This window comes from Podarcis liolepis, assembly GCF_965112155.1.
Source record: "Podarcis liolepis genome assembly, chromosome: 2".
Classification (NCBI taxonomy): domain Eukaryota; kingdom Metazoa; phylum Chordata; class Lepidosauria; order Squamata; family Lacertidae; genus Podarcis; species Podarcis liolepis.
Window position 1 is genome coordinate 73,142,063 of NC_139555.1, and position 22,273 is coordinate 73,164,335.

The 22,273-nt window shown below is 41.4% G+C and overlaps 2 protein-coding genes across 3 annotated transcripts in view; one reads left to right on the plus strand and one right to left on the minus strand.

Moving 5' to 3' along the window:
• MAPKAPK3 (MAPK activated protein kinase 3) overlaps positions 1–2,427 on the plus strand; it is a 75,451-nt gene extending 73,024 nt beyond the window's left edge. Inside the window, exon 11 of the mRNA XM_083488753.1 lies at positions 26–2,427. Within this exon, the coding sequence (XP_083344879.1) occupies positions 26–184 (159 nt within the window). The 3' untranslated portion in view covers positions 185–2,427. The remainder of the gene's footprint in view (positions 1–25) is intronic.
• The window catches only part of LOC310700012 (uncharacterized protein), a 98,755-nt gene that overhangs the window by 39,141 nt on the left and 37,341 nt on the right, over positions 1–22,273 (minus strand). For both annotated transcript variants that reach the window (XM_083488810.1, XM_083488811.1), the window contains exon 2: positions 21,815–21,859. In XM_083488810.1, coding sequence (XP_083344936.1) covers positions 21,815–21,859 — 45 coding nt within the window. The remainder of the gene's footprint in view (positions 1–21,814; positions 21,860–22,273) is intronic.

The following is a 22,273-nucleotide window of genomic DNA, read 5'->3' on the forward strand; positions in this document are numbered from 1 at the left end:
AACTATTGCCTCATGTGGGTTTTAGGAGGAGATGACTAGTGCTTTAGCGACCATGAGGGTGGACTACGACCAGGTAAAGATTAAAGATTTGAAAACATCCAACAACCGTCTCCTCAACAAAAGGCGCAAGAAACAAAAGCAAGGAGGCACCTCTTCAGCATCTCCAGGATGTAACAACCAATAAAGAGAAGAGCAGAAGATAAATATCAAAAAGAACTATTAATTCAAATGGGTTCAGCTCAGCTTTTACACCAAGAACAAAGAGTGTACATCACTGAAGCTTTAAGTGAGTTGACCTACAGAGAAACTGCACTGTGGCACCCAAAATGCAATGTTCTGGAACTTTTTATGCGAGCACTGTGGGTTTTTCTAAGGGATTATTTTGTTTTGTTTTTAGCATTGTTTTGTTTTCCCCCTAGAGTTCCAGAAAACCCTAGAATTCCAGTGGGAACTTAAGATGTGTAGTCTACCGACCAGAGGCAGTGCATGTTCCATACTTATTCACAATGAGCACAATCCAGCCAAGATTAAAGATGTCTAAGTCCCCTTGATTTCAGCCAAAAATATATTTAAGCCTGTGCTCAATTTTTTCCAGTTGGATTCAATAGGACATAAACCTGTTTCAGTTTGGCTGGATTTATGTCTAGCATTTCTAAGAGAAACGAATTTGTGCCATCTCCTGTGGCATAAGCCTCATGGACAGAAAGTTCAAGAGTCTGGTAAGGAAGCACACAGAAAGGAATTAGGCATGTAAACTTTTCATGTATGTTTTCCTTCTTGATCTTGACACTTTTGCTGTATTTTATTTTACTTCTAGGGTTCATGCTGTCAACTCGCACAATGCCCACCTGAGCAAGAAGCATTGCTCTTGACTTTAAGAGAAAAATGTTTACATCTTAATAATTTGTTTCCACTTTCACTGAAACATGGGGGTTTCATAGGTGTTGGTAAACATCCATTTCTGTTTTGCTAGAGCCATGTACACTGGGAAGCTGCAACTGACCATGGCTTCCTTCGGGGACTGTACATCTGTATGACTCAGCTGTTCCCTTTTCTTATTTTGTGTGTATGCTACAAGTGTTCTGGGTACATAATTCTCTCAATCAGTGTTTAATAAGACTGATATTTTTAAAAAATTAAGGATCAAATATTAGACTGCAGCAGTCATTATTGAAACTTCTGCAGTGTTGAAATCCAAAGTGAACACACTTGCATGAATAACATACAAGATTTCAGTTCAAAGAGGATCCTATGTAGCCCAGAGCGAAGCCTTCCAGTTCCATTGTTACAGGTGGGGCTTGAACTTAATGTAGAGTGCTGGTTTCTAACTTCTACCATTCTACGCACTGAATAGCAATCACATGTTAGACCTTGCGAGCATCCTGTAAGCAGTGTAAAAGTTAACAAAGTTGGTGAGAATGCTCCAAAATTCAAATAACTACTCATAATCACTGCATCAAGATGCACATTATCACAAATTTTCAACATATATTTGAGGTTTACTTGACTGATGAAATTTATGATCAACCACTTTCTTTTTCAGTATGTTTTGGGTTAGAGTGGACATGGTGAAATGTAAAAAAAAAAAAAGACACTCAAGTTATTTGAATAAACACTTATTACAAGATGGTAGCAAAATCCATCTGGAACAGCAGTTGTGCCAAACACTCCTCAGTGTCTCAAACCAAGGAAGATTTTTCATCTTCTCATACAATATCTCATGATAGACTGGTCATATGACATGCTGGTCACGTGCCATCTATCCTTATTTAACCATTCCATCATTCATCAGCTATTTCCAAAAACAGGGTGCAGATGCCTACAAATGCAGGCCCATCTATCTCCACTTCCAGCTTGAGCTCTCAGATGTGCTATGTGGTTTGGAGAGGGTAAGAAATATCAAGGATTTTCCCGTGTTGCTGTTAACTTTTCCAAACCTTCGCACAGGGGAGGGAGATCCCTGGCCTGCCTCAAGGCCTCTGCTTCTGTCAATGGGCTCAAGGAAGAGGTAGAGTTTTCTTCTGCTTTTAGTGCAATTTGGGAAAGGTAAAAACAGTGGCAGGTGACTCCTACTGTTCCTTTTGCAAACTGCAGCACAAATGAGATAAAACCCATCATCTCCCCTAAGTCCTCTCCACATGCTAGAAGACTTCAGAGGAGGGGATTTGTGGCTACTGAGGCAAGCCAAGCCAATATTTGTAGATCTCCGCGTAATAATTTCATTCCAGAATTACAAGGATTACTGGCTTCGTGAATCTGCAGTGCATAACCTCTCTATTCCTCACTCAGTGCCTCTCTTTGATGTACAGGTAGACATTAAACTGTTATTAAGACACACTGGATAAACCTATGAACTCTTGACTCTTTGCGAAATATTAACATTTTGCATATGTTAATAAATGGCGCTTTACCATTTTTTTAAGTGGACCCTGCTTCCTCCCTGTGATTAATCTATATTTGTATTGGGGCCCTGCACCAGCTTCAGCTCTAGGAAGTAAATGTTCACCTCTGCCACACCATAAAAGAAGCTGCATTTAAGAACAGAAATGTAATTTGAATTCTGAAGGAATTGTTTCTGCCCAGTAGGACTTCTATATAGATAAGAATGCTATTTCCATCTACTAATTAACTAAACTTTAGAAGCAGCATGTTAGTAGTAGTAACTGAACAAGAATGAGCCCAAACCAAAAGGCATAAAAGAATGACTTTCTAACTGGTTTGTATGTCAGACAGACTCCATAAATGTGAAGGTACAAATTTCCCAAGATTTGTGGAAGGGCAATAGCTTAGTGGTAGAAGATGTATTTTGCATGCAGAATGTTCAAGGAACAAATCCATATCTCCAGGTAAGATATGAAAACCCCAGGAGAGTCACTGCCAGTATAAACACTATTAAGCTACACAGAAAAAAGATCTGAAAACAAGAAGAACCTGGCGGGTCAGGCCAAAAGCTCATCTAGTTCAACGTCCTTATTCTCACAGTGGCCAACCAGATGCCCTTGGGAAGCCTGAAAGGACCCAAATACAACAGTCTCCCTACTTGTGCTTCCAAGCATTTAGTATTCAGAATCACTTACGCTTCTTATTTGGTATTCAGAGGTTCCCAATGGGATTGGGGGTTTATTGGATCAATCCTGATTACTGGTGGAATTTTTCAGTCCTCTGGGACATAGTCGCCAATGGATAAATCCTGCCACAAAGTAAAAAGGCTTTTACCCTTGAGGAGCACAAACGCTGGACCTGCTAGGGAAGAACAACTCCTGTTCAGTTTTTACCGCAGTGCCCAACCTGTCCGTCTCAAAGCGTCCAGATGCAGCAAAACAATTACAGCATTGTTTTTGGCTTTGATTCAGTTTTCCTGAAGCCTGGGGTGTGAGGACAGATTGGAAAGGGAAATGTCTAATTTACCTATATTTCTGTTTTCCTATCACTGCCAGGCTCTCTCTTCGCACATAGCCATAAGGGTCAGAGAGAGAATGTAAAACCAGGGTAGTAAGGGAACTTGTTTATTTATCTCATTGGTATGCCATCCCAGTTCCAAGGAGCTCAGGGCAAGCCATGTGTGGTTAGCCCATTTTATCCTCCCCAAATCCTGCAGGTAGGTAATGCCATGGTCAGCCAGTGATGTTGATGACTGAGCAGGGATTTGAAACCAGGTCCCTAAAGCCTAATGTAACACTGCACTACATTACACCACAGTAGCTCTGGCCATACAAAGCCTGTCACTCACTCCTCCTTCTCTTGCTTTCTCCTGTTCCCTACTTTTGAGCTGTGTTTTCCCCCCATGCAAAGACACATGTTTGTACCACTCTGCCGCCCAAATTCCACATTTATTCTGAGATTTTGTTGGTTGTTGCCATTCAGGCAATTCTGCAAATAAATGAATATCCTTTTCTACTGAAAATCTTTGGAATTCACTGGTTGAGCAATATGTGCCATAATTTGCATGATGTCATTGCAATAGTCTGCCTATGCCTTATGCAACAGAAACACTAGAACTCTTCTGGATCAGATTCTGCCACCCTCTGCATTAAAACTAAAAGCCTGAGCAATTTAGTCTGAAGGACATTAATCTTTTTTGTTAGAAGCTGCATCTGTAGACATTAGACTACAGAACTGATGCTATGCAAATCATGTTGAAACTGTCATACACTATACAGAGACATCTGGGAACATCTAAGGAAGCACCCAACAATTTTATTAAAGGACAGGAATAAATTAAACAGTTGAGATAAATTGTACAACTACCTCCTTTGAGAAAGAAGGGGACATATTATATTTCTTCAAGCTAAAATTAGCTGTGTTAGAGGAATTAATTACAAAAGGGAAATTCTCTGTATAGTGGACAAAGATTTGCTCTTGGAAGACCTAGTTTCTGCTATCAGAACATTTTGTGGCCTCTGTGTACTAGGTCTCACTAGAGAATGAAGAACTCCATAGTTTGATTTCTGCCAAAATCTTTAATGCTCAGTGCATAGGCAAAGTAGAGTTCAAAGGTACAAGTGCTATGCACGGCTGAGTAAGCTAAGAAGTTGATCCAATGAGCAACACACTACTTTGTGTCCCATTATATGTTATTTGTTATATGTTCTCAGCTACACTGGTGCTTATGTGACCTATGCAATGGAAGAGGCATCAGCATCAGCTCTGAACCAGGCTGAGCAGCAGACCCGTGAGAGAATGGCTTGGGACAATCTCAGTTAGTGCTGGAGGTGGTACCAGGATTGGAGGTGAGGCTGGCATGAGAACTGAGGGCACTGGGGACACAGAGTGCTTGGCTGAAGTGAGAGGGGATGAGGCAGAATGCTGGGGTGAAACACTGCTGGAACCCTTCCCGATACCGGACTCCTCATCTGTGAATCCAAAGCGAATCCTCTGGATTGAAGCCTTGAAGCCTGGACACCTCTTGTCCCAATCTACTGGGCTCCTCCCTGGGGTTGTCAGCTGGCAACTCCTCCAACTGCTCATCCTAGTCCCAGGACTCAAGACACTCTAGAAGACCGCAGTCCCTGATCTCTGTTCCCCTGCTTTGAATTGGGAAATCTTCACTGAATACAATAAAGATTGTAAATTGAAAATAACAGCAGCAAAACCAGGAGATCTCACTGCTGTTTATTTAAGTCTACCATGGTTTGAAGCTATTATGACAAAAGTTAACTGTTAACACAGAGCAGAATGTAACCACCCTAGAAAGGACTGAATGTGCAAAGAACAGAATGCTTGGGAAAGCTAAGACTGCTGGGTGTGCGCATGCATCTTGGGTGATAACAGGGGATATCAACTAAAGAAAGTGGTAAAGGATCTTGGAATGAGTAAGCAGCAACATACACCATAATTAACTGAATGAGGTTTGTTCCTTTCATCTTGATTCTGTAAAGATAGGCTACGTGGGATTATTTCTAGCGTCTGAACACTGGGAACTGCCATGTCTTGTCTACCCTTTCCTTGAACATTCTTCTATCCAAGGTACGTAAGGCACTACCTTTTAAATGGAAAGCATTTGCCTACAATGATGAAAGTTGATGGGCGTTGTGGTCCAGCAACAGCTGGAGCACCCCATGTTGGCCACCCTTGCCCTGAATCGTGTCACCTTGTGGATGGCCCTTAGCACGTTAACGCCAGGTATGGTGTACCTTGTCATCTGTTTTGGGTTCAAATTTCCCACATTTGAAGAGCAATTTTGTGGTCAGTGACTCAGTATCAAAATATGTAGGCATTCCATTGGTATTCCTTATTTTTCTTAGCAGCAGAAAAGTACAACTGCTTACATGCCTCTTTCTACTGTCTTATTTAATTGTTGCTTAGAGGCAGCTTATGCTCCTCCTAAGATGCTCTGCAAACCGCCGCCCCCCAATCTCTCTTATGTGAGGCCTCTAGCATGGTCACAGTTCCTTACTTCCCCAATTTTCTTTCCATACCTCACTTCTGTGAAAAATACAGTGTGACAAACCTTTCTCTTGACATGCTACACTTCAAACCTACTTTTAATTATAAACCGCTGTCTTGCTGCTTCATTTCCTAATTGAGGAAGCACAGCATGCAGTCCTGGGACTGGATTTCTCTTAACTCCTTATTGCCCCAGGGTCGGCTGTCCAATTAAAGAGCAGCTCCTGATTTGCCCAGAGACTGAAATAATAGGATGATCATCCTGCCTGTTCTGTTAGGTTAACATCCTGTCCTCATTTCAGAACAATTTTCCATTTCTTTTTAAATCTAGAGATACAACTGACCTTTGATTGAAACATATCTATGGAATGTGTCAAGTTCATGGAGGCTGGGTAGGTAGCCTATTTAGAATTTGCCCATTAGTGATTTACCAATAATAACGTCAGCCTTTGTGGGACCTACTTTTATATATCTGGAAAGAAACTTGTCATTTGTAAGCTGAGCACGGTCTTTTATCAAAGTTCCATATGCTGTGATGAAAAGACCCCCCTTGTGGTTACACTGTGAGACCTTGGATATCTTTAAATAAAAAACAAAATAGACCTGACATTTCTATGAGACTAGGCAGATGAGTCACCTTATAGGAAACACCAGTGGCCTGACTTGCCTGAGAGCTATCTCACATCCACTATGCCTTAAATCACAATATGCTTATTTCTGGAAATATAAGTTATAGCTTAATGCATGGGTCGGCAAACTAAGGTCCGCAGGCTGGATCAGGCCCAATTGCCTTCTGGATCCGGCCTGCAGACAATCCAGGAATCGCTGCGTAGATCACCAGTGTGCACATTCTTTCCCTCTCCCTCTACCTCACACGGCACCACCACCTCCTCCCTCCCTCCTCCTGGCTTCTCCCTGCCCTGCCTAGAGGAGGAAGGGGCCTGGACTTTGTTGGTGCCAGCAGCAGCAGCGCTTGAGCGGCCGCCATTTTAAGCAGCCCCTCTCCGGAGCCCTTTCGTGTTCCGTTCATCATCCTGCTGCCGCCAGTCCCTGCCACTCGCAAGACACAAGTAAGCAGCCACCAGGGCTCATCCAGTGCTGTGGAGAAGGGAGGGGAGAGTCGTGGGGGGTGGCTTATAGTCTGGCCCCCCACAAGGTCTGAGGGACAGTGGACTGGCCCCCTGCTGAAAACGTTTGCTGATCCCTGGCTTAATGGTAATCTTGAGGGAGGTGTGGGCAAACTTTAGGCATGCGGTATTTACTTTGTATTCAAGTAGAAGCCTGAGATCCGCCAGCTGAAGCTGGCTGCAAAATGGCCGTGCGGGGAATGGAACCAATTACCTACATTTCTCCATGAGCATTACACTGGGATGACCTGCAGACACAAATACAAATCTGCATCTGAGTTACTACAGATCAGAGATTCTAACTGTCAGATTTAGACCCTAAAATGGCTATTATTAAACAATGGGGAGTTGGAAACCCTTGTAGCTCTGCTGCAAATCACCTACATAGACAATCCTGTTCTGCATCATTAGCCTTTTAATCACGGACGACACACGGGAAGGCCAGTTTGGTTGGTTCCAATTTTGCAACTGACACTAAATTCCGGTTCCCACACCTTCTTGGCTAAGAGTCTCAAAGGAAATTTGAACTCTATATGTTACCTTTTGAAAAGGTTGTGTGTGTGTGTGTGTGTGTGTGAGAGAGAGAGAGAGAGAGAGAGAGCGCTTTTCTGCCCCTTCAGGAATTCTGCCCTGTGTAACTTTAAATATAAAAAGGAGCAGATGCTATTACCTAGATCTGTCTCCAGCTCTTAAGTAGTTGCAAAATAAGAAGGGATTATCAAGCACTTTAAATTCCATAGCAATATTGACTAGCAGTTGCCCAAAAAACGACCGAGAGAAGCAGCTTTTCATGACAAAATATTTGGGCTAGGCATATCAAAGGGGGCAAACAGAAGAAAACATCCAGGCTGCAGTCTTGCACATTAATCTGATTTGACTGCTCACCTGGCTGGGCCTTTCGCCCTCAAAATGTGGAATCCCTGCATGACAAGGAGGCTGCATTGGCCGTATTTGCCTTCTGAGGTACCTCAGATTGAAACAGTACTGATGATGTCGAAGAAGGACACCTTCACTTTCTCTTTCAGGGATCCCCTAGCTTTAGGTACAATTGTGAATGGCTGCAAAACACTCTAAGGGCCAAGAATTGCACCTAATTGATCCCATGTGGGATGAAAAATTAAATTATAGCAAAACAAGCAGGGCCTTTCTCTTCCTAGGCTGGCAGCCAAGTCCAGCTGAACTCTGCCTAATGTTTAGTAATGTATTTGGTGGAGTCAAGGCATCTCCTTTTCACTCTTCTCTTCTGGAACTTGTCCAAGGACTGAAAATTAGAGGGGGATCAGAGGTTGAAAAAAAATAAAAATCAATAGCAGCTCAAAAAGCTATCTTGTAACCTGAGTGGCTGTGAAATGGATTTCTGCTGAATTTCACTATGTTAAGACTAATGAGATTTTTAAAAAGTTATTTCTGTTAAAATAATCACCATCACAAACTATGTGGAAGCCATCTCTTTATATATCTTAATACAGGTCATCAGTGCTCCCCAGTTGTTTCTCTGGCTGATCAGTTTTATTCAGGTCCATGCAATTAAATGCAATGAGTATTTAGTTCACAACAGCTCTCCTGAAATTCCCTTTCTTATGCCTCTGGGAGGCTTGGGAGACTGTTCTTGGAGGGGGTGTTGCTCTTTATTGCTTAGCGACCAAAATGCCTGCATTCTTAAAACCTGGAACATAATTTAAATGTGAAAAGGGGTGGGTAGACCTGGGAGAGAAGCTTCTTCTGAGGCTAAAATTAGACCAGAATGTGTTGGTGGGAAAATAAAGCTGAAGAAAGCTCACTTTTTCAAGCTAAGATGTTAATGTACTGGTCCTAAGGGGACATTTGTGAAGGGGAAAATACACTGCAAGACTTCATCATTCTAGTTCAAAATAAACAGGAATTCTAAGGTGAGGTATGTGAACACACATGTCAGAAATATTACTAATCTCATCAAAAAAAAATTGTGTTGCTGGAAATTCTGATAAATGCCTTGTGTGCCTGTTCAAATTCACTTCAACCATATTGCTTCAGGTGAAATCTGATAGTAACTCTAATTTTGATAAAAACAACCTTTTATTTGGCAACAATCTTTAGGTGATCATTTGCTGCCTTCTTTGATTATGACTGTTAGATGATGACTTACCTAAAAAATAAAATAAATTAAAAAGTGAATTGAAAATCAGCACTGTTAACACTCTAAATTTTATGTCCTATGACATGCACAGTACCCATTTCTTTCACCGTCAGTTTTCCTGTAGAAGAAGAGGCAACTGAAAGCAGAGCAAGAAGCTGTATGATGAATCTGCATCTTGACCCCATTCCATAATAGGGGAATGGTTGGTGCAATAGAAAGGAAATGAATTTATTTTTCTCACTAGGATTTTTCATTTTTCCTCTTAGTTTCTCATCATCCTCTTGGGCCCATTTCATCTAACCCTGCTATGCTTTTACCTAATTAGATCTTCACATTTGCTGCATTGCATCTGAGGAAGCATCAGACATTAAACCACCAATTTTTAGACCAGCATACAGGCGGAGAGAGGGGTGTGTGTGTGTGTGTGTGTGTGTGTGTGTGTGTGTTTAAAATGTATCCCAGTTTGAATGAAGCCCCTAAGCATTACTTTACTAAATAAAGATCTGTACGTCAGAAATAATTACACTTGTTTTCTCTTTCAGGGCTCATGTTTTTTTAAAAGAAAAAAAAGAGGAAGGTTTCTAAGAAGACAGAAAGAGAGAGAAAAAGGCTGACCTAAAATATTTATGTACATTGGAAACAGGAGTCAGGGACTTTGATTTCTGGATTGAAATAGTCACAGCTGCACCTATACCCTTGTTATATAATACATTGGCTCCCTGCCCCCCTCCATGCACCCTTAGCTGGCTCTTCTTCAGAGACCCACTGTCATTAATTCGTCATTCTTGCTCACTCTCAATTCCTAAAGCTCCCTCTCAAGAGGACACAACTACCTCACAGAGCTGGTGCACTCTAGGCAAATGCCTTCATGTCAGGAGGCATCTGGAGACCTGCCTCCTCTCACATTGTGGAACAAATATGTGTTAAACTGACAGGAGTGTCAGGGTAATCATAGGAAGCTGTTGCAGTACAGCACGGCATGACATTTCATTGATTCGGACTCTTCTTCCCACATTCAAATAAATTCCTGGAGGACCAAGTTGTTATTGACTATTATGAAGCAAATCCTCTGTAACAACACAACTAACCCACCCACCCACCCCCACTTCCCCTGTTTGTGCAGCTCTCTTGCTGAAAGCATTCGAAACAGCATTTCTTCAGCCATATGATAAAAAAATTCCCCGCCTTGTGGTTGCGTAGAAATTTGATTTGCACACAACACTTGATTAAACATGTTGGAAAAGAAATGTGGCAAAATCTGTTACTCCATCCAGCTGAATTACAGGCTTTGTTTGGCATGCTAAACAGCCTCTTGTGCAAACATGTGCTGTTCAGTGCTGAGGCAGATTTCTAATGTGCTTCTGGCCTGCACGGTGGCTCTGACAGAATGAAGCCAGGATAACAGAAGCCACTGTGCTGATTTTTATTTTTTTACCATATCAAGGTTAAAATGTGACTTCGAATGAATTCCCCAGCAAGTGTAGATATGCACACTTATGAGATAAAAATGTAGTTAGTTTTAAAAGGTTCCCATAAATGTGTCCTGATTTCCATCATTCAGATTTTCCCCTTATTACATATAACAGGAACTGGGCACAGGCTATTATATCAATTGCCTTATAGTCTGTTCTAATTTTAATTTCTGTGTCCTGTAATATGTAAAAATTTTGATTTCAGAATATTTTCAGAAGTGACTGAAAAGAGCAAGAGAGAATCTAATAATGACACACATAAAAGCAAAAGCTCACACATATTTGCTTCTCCCTTCTGAGAGGTCATTCTTAAGAGTACTGGGGCACAGACCCATGACACAAATTTGGCTCTGGGCAAATTAAGATAGCACTGTGCTTTGCAGTGCAGCCAACCACATGGTAAGGTACACCACAGACCCATCCATTGGTCAGGGGATCAAGGCCACTGGGCAGCCACACCTTGCAGAAATATTTATACAAATATTTATATATTGTATATCTTTCACCTTGTTGTGCACACAAATGAAACAAGTACAAACAGACTCAGAAAGAATGTAATGGCACGGTAAAGACCAGTCTGACTCCATCCATTGGCTAGATAAGGAACAGCTGCTCCAATGCTTACTTTTCTCTTCCTTCCCCCTTCTTTTTTCCCTTTCATATTGTGTCTAGTAGATTGTGAGCCTGTGGGCCTTATTCTTTAATATCTGTTCAGCACTTTAAAATATTAGATGCTTTATTAGTGTATAATCATCACCATTATCATCATTTTCACTGGATGTGAAGCACTCTGAATGACAAATGGATTCATTCATCTATTTGCTATTGAACAAAGGCTGCAGTAGACTAAATGATATTTGTCTTCACATGCTTTTAATCATTTGTTGCTTAATTTGTTTCGGAAAGGAGTTGATTTTCCTAGCAGTACATTGTGATTGGTTACTAGGCAAATGTAATTGACAGATACAGAACACAAAAAGAATTGGCTAGAAGTAACCAATGCTGTGGAGTATGTCACATGTGCATGTTCATCCCTTGGTGTCTGCAGTATGTTTTATCATTTTATCCTGTGCTATTTTTCTAGAAAAAGAGATGCTGGAACTAACCATGAACTTTGGTACTCTTATAATGACAATGGCACCCACCTGAGAGGTGGCGGAACTAAGTTCTGGTGAGTTCCAGCTGAAAAAAGCCCTAATATTATCATATAAATATTAACCAATGAGGTCCTTGTCAGCCACGGTAATCAGAGTTTTAATAGAAAGGTGGGATATTAATACTGCAAACAGAGGCAATACAAAACTCTCAATTGTTGGACAGGATGGCTTCTACAAGGGTTCAGGTACTGCATTGCTGCTAAAGCTGTACTGAACCCAACTTCATTGAGGGTTAGGGCCCTCGTATTTACGGGATCACCTCTCCTGGTATGCCCCGCAGAGGACCTTAAGGTCCATGAATAACCATAGTTTAGAGGTCCCGGGCCTTAAGGAAGTCAGACTATCCTCCACCAGGGCCAGGGCCTTTTCAGTGATGGCTCCAACCTGGTGGAATGCTCTGTCCCGTGAAACTAGGGCCCTTCAGGATTTAACCTCCTTCTGCCGGGCCTGTAAGACATAGCTATTCTGCCTGGCCTTTAATCTGAATCCAACCTGATCTTTTATTTCCCTTCTCTTCCCTCCCCCTCCCCTTTTATGAAGATTACCCGCTCTGAGACCCCACAGCTTATTTTCCCTTGGCCTCCTTGCTGGCCTAAGTAGGACTAATTCAGCCAGCTAGCCCTGTGATTATCTAATGTTTATTGGATGGATTTCCCCCAAATTGATTTTTGAACTTTGAATTTTATTGTTAGTCATGCTTTTATACTGTATTTTATGCTGCTTCTATGTTGTATTACAATTAAGTGTTTTAAATTTGTTGTTAGCTGCCCTGAGCTCAGTTTTCTGAACCAGGAAGGGCGGGGTATAAATAAAAATTTAAATTTAAAAATTGGAGAACTCTCTGCATGCATTCTAGAGGTGCCATAGCAGCTCCATAGCTAATGGCAAGATTTGCACTTTAAGCAGGGATTAAACCACTTGTTATGTATAGTGTCTGTCTGCTATCCAGGCTTAAAGCATTTTCTCTGAGTGCAGAATAAAATTTCAAATAAATCTTTTAATTAAGTTATAAGCTAAAAGCATTTAAAATGTGAGCCCTTCTTACATATTTTAGTGCTTAATCTTTTATTTTTCTTTCAGACACTTTTAGCAAAGAAACTCATTACTTTTTTTAAAAGGACATCAATAGATTCCAAAGCTGAAATGCTCCCTTACATATCATTGCATTACTTCTAATCTTTTACAGCTGGTTTTAGACTACTGCAATATTTTCCATGCTTTTCCATCAGTTCCCCTTACTGTGTAGTTTGATTACCACACTTCAGCACCAGGCTGGCAGAGGGATTGTGTCTTTTTCTTATATGAAATGATAGATGTGTACAATATACTTCATCTGGATGGGAAGGGGAAGTCTAAGAGACTGAGCTGGGATCAGGAAGTTCAAATTTCACCTCTGCCATGAACTTACTGGTTGGCCTTAGACAAGCTGCCCCCTCTCTCTGAGCTTCAGACTTAATTCTGCATTATGAGGGTTCTGGTAAAGATTACAAGGATTACATGTGAATAACTTTGAACAACTGAAAGCGCTATACTGTACAAATGTTTATTATGACAACAGTCATCATCTAAAGGTGCTAAAAACAACCTAGGAATCATATCTATGTCACTATCCAGTTTTTAAACCCATATGCATTCCTGTTTGCCAAGCCGATTACGGTAATTTCCCTAACAATTCTGAGAAGATCATTTCAGACCCAGGAAGTGACCCATGTGAGTGTCCCATTTTTAAATGTTAGCAGCTTTCTAGGCAAAGAACTAGGGTGACTTTTGCAATCATTTCTAGTCCTGCAGTTATTACTGTAGGAAGGTGTTCCATAGTTGCATTGTGCTCCTGATTAGGATAATTTCTCTCCTAGTACTTTCTCCTTGTGTATTTCTTCTGCATTGCCTTTTTAGTGTATTACTGGCAATAGTGAATATTGGCAATTTGATGGTCATCTTCAAACATTTGAAGTGCTGTCACCTAGATGGTGGCCCAAATTTATTTTCTTTTGCTCCAGCGACTAGAAGCCAAGTCAATGGATTTGAATTACAAGAAAAAAGTATTAGGCTAAATGTTAGGGAAGTGCAAGGTGCTTGACAATGGATCAGTCTTTTTGACTGGACTTTTTGACTTTTTTACTTGACCCGTCCAGGGGTCCTTTACATTACCTTTTGCCTAGTGGACTTTGCTAGAAGTTTGTAAGCAGGGCTAGGGGATCTGGGACCCTCCAGATGCTGTTGAATGACAGCTCCCATCATCACTCCCCATTGGCCATGCTGGCTAAGGCTGACAGAAATTGGAGTCCAACAACATCTGGCTCTCTAGCCCTGCTTTTAAGGAGAGGCCGGACACCTTTCAGGGGTTCTGTAGTAGTGGGCTTCCTGCACTGGCAACAGGTTGAACCTGATGACCTCTGAGTCAGTTATTGAAGTTCATTTGAGGTTGTGGTGGTTGATAAATTCCATGTGGTTGATTTTTTTAAAAAAAGTAATAGCAGGGGAACTAGCAGTGGAGACAACTTTACTGCAGACAGAATGCTGTGAAATAGGGAGTTTATTAACTTCTTTTTTCTCCTTTCTGGATTAATGAAATGACTCATCTGCATAATTATGAGATGCAAAAAGCTGGAGGTGGGATACATATTGAAGGCATTGTTTTTGCCAAAATAACCCCCCTCTCCACTTCCAATCACATCCACACATCATGTGACTGTTACTCGTAACAGTAAATGCAGGAGGTTAGATTTTCAGAGTGCTAGCTGTGTTAGTCTATTGCAGTAAAAACAACAGAGTTTATTATGGTATAAGCTTTTGTGGGCTACAGGCCACTTCATCAGATCCACGAAGTATAATCCCAATTTGGCAGGCATTACATACACACATGGCTGAGGGGGAGATGGATGGAGAGTGAGGTCAGAGGAAAACAAAATGCAAAAAGATCAGAAGTGATAATTATGTAAAAGCGAACTAGGGTGGCAGCTAGCTGGCGACAACACAAACATCCTGGCAATACTAACATATGGAGCATGATAAAAAAAATATGCAATCTGGATTCAAGTCACAGATCATAGATTTGAATTTCTTGAGAAAAATGCACTTCAGTGGTTTCCCACTGCAGTCTCCCTCTGAAGTTCCTTTGTTCAAGAATGGCAACCTTAAGATCAGTTTCGCCAAGGCCTGGTAGGCTGAAAAGTTCCCCTGCTGGTTCTTGGATATTCTAATTTCTAATATTAGATTTCTGCTCATTTATTCCCCCCGCCCCCGATACTGAATGATTTAATCTATGTAGAATTCAGAAGGGCTTTGCTGGCATACAATGGCATATATGTCATTGAAAAGTGAGCAGGTGAATAAACCCATAATATGGATGACATCACTGGGTCATCTGATGGGTCCTTCTTGCCCTAGTAGATAAGATGACAAAGTTGGCATCTGGTGGTGGATGCCCCCCAGCCCAAAGCTGGGTAAGGGAAGCACAGGGCATTGGGAAGGATGTGTGAGGCTTTGGCAAGGTCCTAGAGCCCTCCTACCCCCTTCTCAAAGGTGGGCAAGCAGAAATTAGGCTTTGGGAAGGTAGTGGGAAGTGTCCCCTTGGCCCCTGCACCCTGGTTGTTCTGCCCTAAATCTGCCTCTGTTCTAGTCCCCATGTAATCTCTGCTATGTGGCTTGCTATGGTAGGGTTGCCATATGTCCTCTTTTTCCAGGGCACGTCCTGTTTATCATGGGTAGAGTTGTCATAGCGATCCATAGTTAAGAGTAGAAGTCGGCAAATGTGTTCTCCTTTTTGCTCTTCAAAGTATGGCAACCCTACCCAGTGAGTAGTTGCTTTAGTTTGCGGCTATTTGTAAGCAAGAACATGAGTTGGGGGGAAATCTCCTGAAACAGAGGGTCTCCCATACCCATGGAAGTTCCCTGTGTGATTTAGAATACTGAAAGCAATGTAGTGTTCATTAAAAATTTCTTTATAGTTGCATGATACTGTGAGAGGGAAGAGTAACTGTCCAGGCTCAATGATGACACATTTTACTGGTTTTAGTTGGGAGCTGTAAGTGACAACAAGTGATGTTTTCTCATTCTCTCTGTCCTGTGGCATAGTAGTAGACTATTCCTGGATACCAGAGTGTTCTTGTTTCTGTGCTTTTTTACTTCAAAATCAGGGCTCTATTCAACCTGGAGGATTTCTGTAAGAGCTGTTCTTGGGAGCTCAGTGTAATCAGTGGTGTATTCAGATACACACAGATTTATTTGGCGGAGGGGAGGCATACTTTCCTGTTCTGTAGGACTGTGGCCAAAAATAAGGGATCAGTATATGGCCTATGCAATTATAGGGAGGTTTTTGAACAATGCAAAATGGCTGATGTCGGCAACAACAAAAGAGGTGATGGTACTCCATACTGGCATGCATTATCACAAAAACCTACCAGTTGTATCCACCTAAATTGTGCATGTGGAATGACTTCTGCAAGCACAAAAGAATAATAGAATTGTAGAGCTGGAGGGGACCTCAAGGATCATCTAGTCCAACTCCCAGCAGTGCAGGAATCACAACTAAAGTTCCCCTCCCTCTCCTCCTTCCTGAGGGGAGGCACAAATGGAGAGAACAGGCAGGAGATTATCTGTTGCATTCATAGAAGCCATTCTACCTCTGCAGTGATTTTGCATGAAACCCTATAAGATTTGAGCATGTGCCCCCCCAAGTGTGTTTGCTATTTTGACTGGACGAAAGAAAACAAAATTAATGACTTGTGGATACACATCAATTTTGAGGGTATTTGGAGAACAGAAGTGCCCAGAGAAAAAGGAGGAGGAATTAAATTAATGCGGAAATGGTAAACGAACAGGAAAATTACAGGAAACAACGGTGATCCAAAATGCTGCCAGAAAAAACATTGGGGCTGATTCATAAGTTATTCAGAAGTATAAACAGACATATCAAAATTTGACATTATAGAGGTATGGGCCTGAATAATGCAATGTTATCTTTTCAAATCAATAGACCAAATGACAGATTCTAAAATTAGCCACGGATGTATCCTAATCACAAAGTAAGATCTGAAATAAAATGCTGCACAAATAATAATCCAGGATCCCAGAAGCTTACGGAGCAGAGCATTTGTTAGTACTGCCCTACAAACACTGTAGTGGAAAAGACAGGAAGCTGCTGGTTTTTTAACTTGTTTTTTAAGAGTGCCATAGTTGCAATAACTGGCAATATCAAAATTGGTATTGTATAGCACCTGGGACTCAGCTATACAGCTGCAAATAAAATGTTTTAAGTACAATATACAATGTGACACTAGATGGTGAGCCTTATGGAAAATTCATTTAAAATGCTTTTTAAAAAAGCATTTCCAGAACGTTTTTATATGTGTGTTGGTTCCACCCTAGTCAGTCATTTCCTGTTTGGTAAAAGTAATAACAGAAGAGGTCAAGGGGTACCGTCCAAAAATTGATATAGTTTGAAAATAAGATGTTTAGAACTAGATTTTTTTTGTCACTCAAGAAACCTACAATGTAACACCTAAAGCCCAATTTACTAGAAACACTGACCACAGACTCTGGCAAAGCAATTACATAAATATGTGTTTCATTCTGCTATGCCTACTTTTTGCACAGGCCTTTATTAACACCACCAGTCGTCTGTGGCCCCAGGAGTCCTGGCTGTATATGCAAAACGCATACAGGGCCATGTGTGCTGATTGTGTGCCAACAATATGATGCACCACTACTTCATCAATTAATTGAAACAACCTTCTCATAGAATATAAGGGACTCACCAGAGTAACCACAACATTATCTGCATAAAATGTGAATAATTCCCCCCTTCCCCCATCTTTATTCAACACTACATTGTTTGAATTTGCAGAAGATCTGTTTTGGCTCCTGCCACACAGGCAAATAAGCACTAGCTCAGGATGACTATGTTGATAAATTAGGCTGCATTCCTATATATACCGTACTTTCCTGGAAGCCCCATCTAATTCAGTGGAGTTTACTCTTGAGCAGGCAGACACAGGATTGCATTGTTAATCATCAAAATAATGAAGGGGGAAAACCAAGAAGAAAGTACTGTACAATCTCAGTACTCCATTAAATCTTTTACCATCTTTCCAAAAAGGTGTTAATGGGGTTGATGGCTGACGCTGGGTAGTGAACAAAGACAAACTATTTCCCACATGCATCACTGTTATCAGACAATATCACATAATGACCAATTTCTACCAGAACTGTATTTGAACTGTCAGTCTAAATGCAAATCCAGCAGGTTTTAAATTACTTTTCATTCTCCTGACAGAGACTTATTGAATTTTAATTCACGAGGTAGGTAATATTTTCAGGACAGTTCCAAAAATCATCTTGCAGAGGAGATGTAGAATTTTATTTTATTTTTATTTCGGCAAACATTAAATTGCCAGAGATAACCAAGTGATTATTTTATTGAGAAAAGTAATAGGCTTTACTTACATATTTAGTCTTCCAAATCTCTTTGTTTTACAATCAGTATTTGTGAATGTCAATTGGTTCTTGTTTTATAAGGTCATTACCAACCCTGAGCTTTTGTGAATGCATTTTTTTTTAATCTAAATGCATTTCTAGGAACAGAAAAATAAGCCTAAGTAAAAGAGATCAGGTTATTAAAACCTCAAACTAAATTAAACAATTGAAATAATGAATGAAATAATGAGTGTAGGACACAAATATCCATCTTAAACAGACAGCAGAGTCCAACGAGCACTAAAGGGGCAAACCTGCACACTATTAATAGGTGGGCTCAAGAGCAAAGTAAATATGCCATTTGTCAATTTGCTCTCACATGTTTGATTTTTAAAATTAAAAAAAAAACTTGTGCAGGGAGCTGAATCAAGACTAGTGTAGTTGGGGGGGGGGGCTTTAATCCTCTGCCCCCACTGCAGTTCCAATTGGAATCACCCCCAGTACCTGCTAATAGCTATGAAAGGAAAAACCCCATTGGTTCCAGTGAGACGTTTCCCTTGGGAGCATTCATCTCATTGTGAACAGAAGATGTAGGTGGGGCAAATTCCAACAGGGACTAAACTGGGGACAAAGGGTTAAACCCCTACCACCATGCCATAGATCCAGTCCAGCTTGGGCTTTCCTGTGTCAGCTACTTATTAAAGAAAAATCCAACATGAAAGGGACAACTATGTGACAAATGCCACATTTAGTTGGCCTCCCTTAGTTGTCTTAAATGAGACTGAAGCAGCCTAACTGTATGCAGGAAATCAGCCCATGGCAACTAAATATGTTTTCTTTTCCTCGAGGTGATTATTATGGAATTCAGCAGCCTTTTCTTTGATGATGTCTTCTGGTTCGCTCTGGGAACCATCTAAGTCAGGGGTCAGCAACCTTTTTTAGCCGTGGACCGGTCCACCGTCCCTCAGACCATGTGGTGGGCCAGACTATATTCTGGGGGAAAATATGAACGAATTCCTATGCCCCACAAATAACCCAGAGATGCATTTTAAATAAAAGCACACATTCTACTCATGTAAAAACATGCTGATTCCCAGACCGTCTGTGGGCCAGATTGAGAAGGCGATTGGGCCACATCCAGCCCCCGGGCCTTAGGTTGCCTACCTCTGATCTCAGTAATTACACTGTGCTAGCACCAATAAGCTCAAACAAAACAAATAGCAAGCCCTACAGAGGAAAAAATATTGCATACCCCTGTACATCATGTTTATGACTTTGTATATGAATAATACAAGACCATCTTTTTCGTGTTAAGGATGGGTGCTTGTTTCCTCTTCCTAAAAATCTCCCCTTCCCACTAGACAGCAGTAAACAAAAGGTAATTTCCTCACATCTTCCTAATTCTTAAGTACAAGGTACATTTCTGCTGGATAGCAGAGAAAAACAGAGAAAAAGATGAAACCCTAAATAAAACTTAGGACAAGTTCGTGTGACATAGCAGGCACACCAGTGTTTGACATGTATGAAAGAGAAACATCTCAAAACACCTCTGGAACATGTCTGTTGTGTCTATGAGTATTTGAAAATGCATGGTGCCCCTTCATACTTCACATATTTACAGCAGCAGACACAGGCCCAACATCAGAGTAATTGTGGTATCATGAGTTTACATAGTAAACAGATGCACCACTGGGGGGGGGGGCGGGTTGAGGGGCTATGGGCTTCCCCAAAAATTTGAAGGAGGGGGCTGGCCCTCCTCTATACAGTGGTACCTCGGGCTACATACGCTTCAGGTTACAGATGCTTCTGGTTACAGACTCTGCTAACCCAGAAATAGTGCTTCAGGTTAAGAACTTTGCTTCAGGATGAGAACAGAAATCGTGCTCTGGCAGCGCGGTGGCAACAGGAGGCCCCATTAGCTAAAGTGGTGCTTCAGGTTAAGAACAGTTTCAGGTTAAGTATGGACCTCTGGAATGAATTAAGTACTTAACCTGAAGTACCACTGTATTCTTGTGCCTGCGCTGGGCCTCTCCGCAGCTGTAGTGGATCCCTCGGGCCTCTCTGCAACTGCAGCGGGCTCAACTGGGCCTCCCTGCGGCTGTGATGTGCCCCGTTAGGCCTCCCTACAGCTGCGGTGGGCTTCATGGCCTCCTCCCGCCATGTGACATCACATGTGTATCGAGCATGTGACACCACACACACACACACACACCAGGAACTCCGAAAGTTGGGCAGAACCAGGTGCCTATGATAGCAAATGATGAAGAACCTCTATGTGTATGAATAACTATGTTGTTGCGCAGAACCCCAGCCTCTGAGTGGTGAAGTCCAGGGGTTCCTGCACTTACTCAGGGTTCAGCTTCCTTGGAATGAAGGTCAATGGATACTGCGGTGTCTTTAGGATGTATGGGTTTGTTTACACATATATACAGCTTAAGCATAGGATGGGGGAACTCACAGCATTAACACACCATCAAATTTTGCTTCTCCATAGGTTTCCAGGGAAGCCCCAAGCTCACAGCCTTGGGTCCGGCACAAAGCAGATGTGTTCCTCTGTCTCCAGCTGCCAAGAGTGGAGTCTTATGCCCCAGGCAGCTCATTTTAGTGCTCCTAATGCAGTGGTCTGACACACCCTGAGGCACGTTCCATTGTCTCTCGAGACAGATGGATGCCAACAAGTTATCCAGTAGTAACTCTCTCATATCAGCAATTTTCAAACCAATAGCCCACAAAACATAATGAGGTTAAATTATTCATTTTTTGCATGTCTACAACTGTAACGGCTGCCCTTGAGGCAGGAAGTCACTGCAGCTATCTTTCTGAAACTTGGTAGCGTTCTTGCCCTCAGAAGAGGAGCCTATGGCTGTGGATTTCAGTTCCATTTCTTCCCCAAAATAAAGATTTAAAAAGGTAGAGATGACCCCCCCCAAAAAAAGTCAACATATTGAGCTCCCAAATCGCTTGATGTATTTTCTGTGAATTGGCAAGCTTAATCCACTTTATGCCTACAAATTTCATCCATGTTGATCAAAAAAGAAAACAGATCTTTTCGATTCCCCATAATAGTGAACGATATGAAACAGAGCTTTGTTTTTAACAAAGGTGCCTCAGAACCAAAAGACAAGTTGAATCAGACAGAGCAACTCAGAACAGATTGGACTGCTTCTTGAACAGGCAGATATAGATCTGAAGAATATACTATGGTCAGTGCCCACCTGTTCTCTCTCTCTCTTTCTGTCTCTTTGTATATTTATACACACAGAGAGAGCGAGACCCTGATGTGCTAAAAATGAATCTGAAAAATTCCACATATTTGAAACACACTTTTAGCATGTTCTTTCACTTAGGATGATGGTTTGTAGGGGGAAAGAGTTGTAGGAGGGGATAAAAACCCCTTCCCCCCTCTTCCAACACAGAAACAAAATAAAAAAAAATCCTTCCAGTAGCACATTAGAGACCAACTAAGTTTGTTATTGGTATGAGCTTTTGGGTGCATGCACACTTCTTCAGATACAATCTAACAAAGTGTGCATGCACATGAATACTCATACCAATAACAAACTTAGTTGGTCTCTAAGGTGCTACTGGAAGGAATTTTTTATTTTGTTTCGAATACGGCAGACCAACACAGCTACCTACCTGTAACTAGAATCTTCCAACACCAACGCTGTTGCTCCTGTGCCCCTACAGAAACAAGGGAAAGAGAGGGGGAATGGTTTAGGGAACTGAAATAGTGCAGCTGATTTTGGGGCGGAGGGGCAGAAGGGTGGCACAAATAGGCAGGGGTGCAGAATTTACTTTCAAGGTGCTACTATTTTAATTCAAATATGAAAAGGAAATGCAAGGCTAGAAGATTTGCCTCCTATTTTGAGATAGGTGTCTCAAATCCCTAATGTTTATATCTAAGCCATGGGCATATATCATCCATTATTGACACGATGATTTGAACCTGAAAGTATGAATTTACTTCTTTGAAAAGCATTGCTTCTGAGGTTGATATGAAAGTAAGATTAAATGTTTCTTTGTGAACCATGGTCCTAAAAAGCACATGAAGTCAGTATCCAGCATAAACATACTTAAGAATCTGTTCTGGTATCA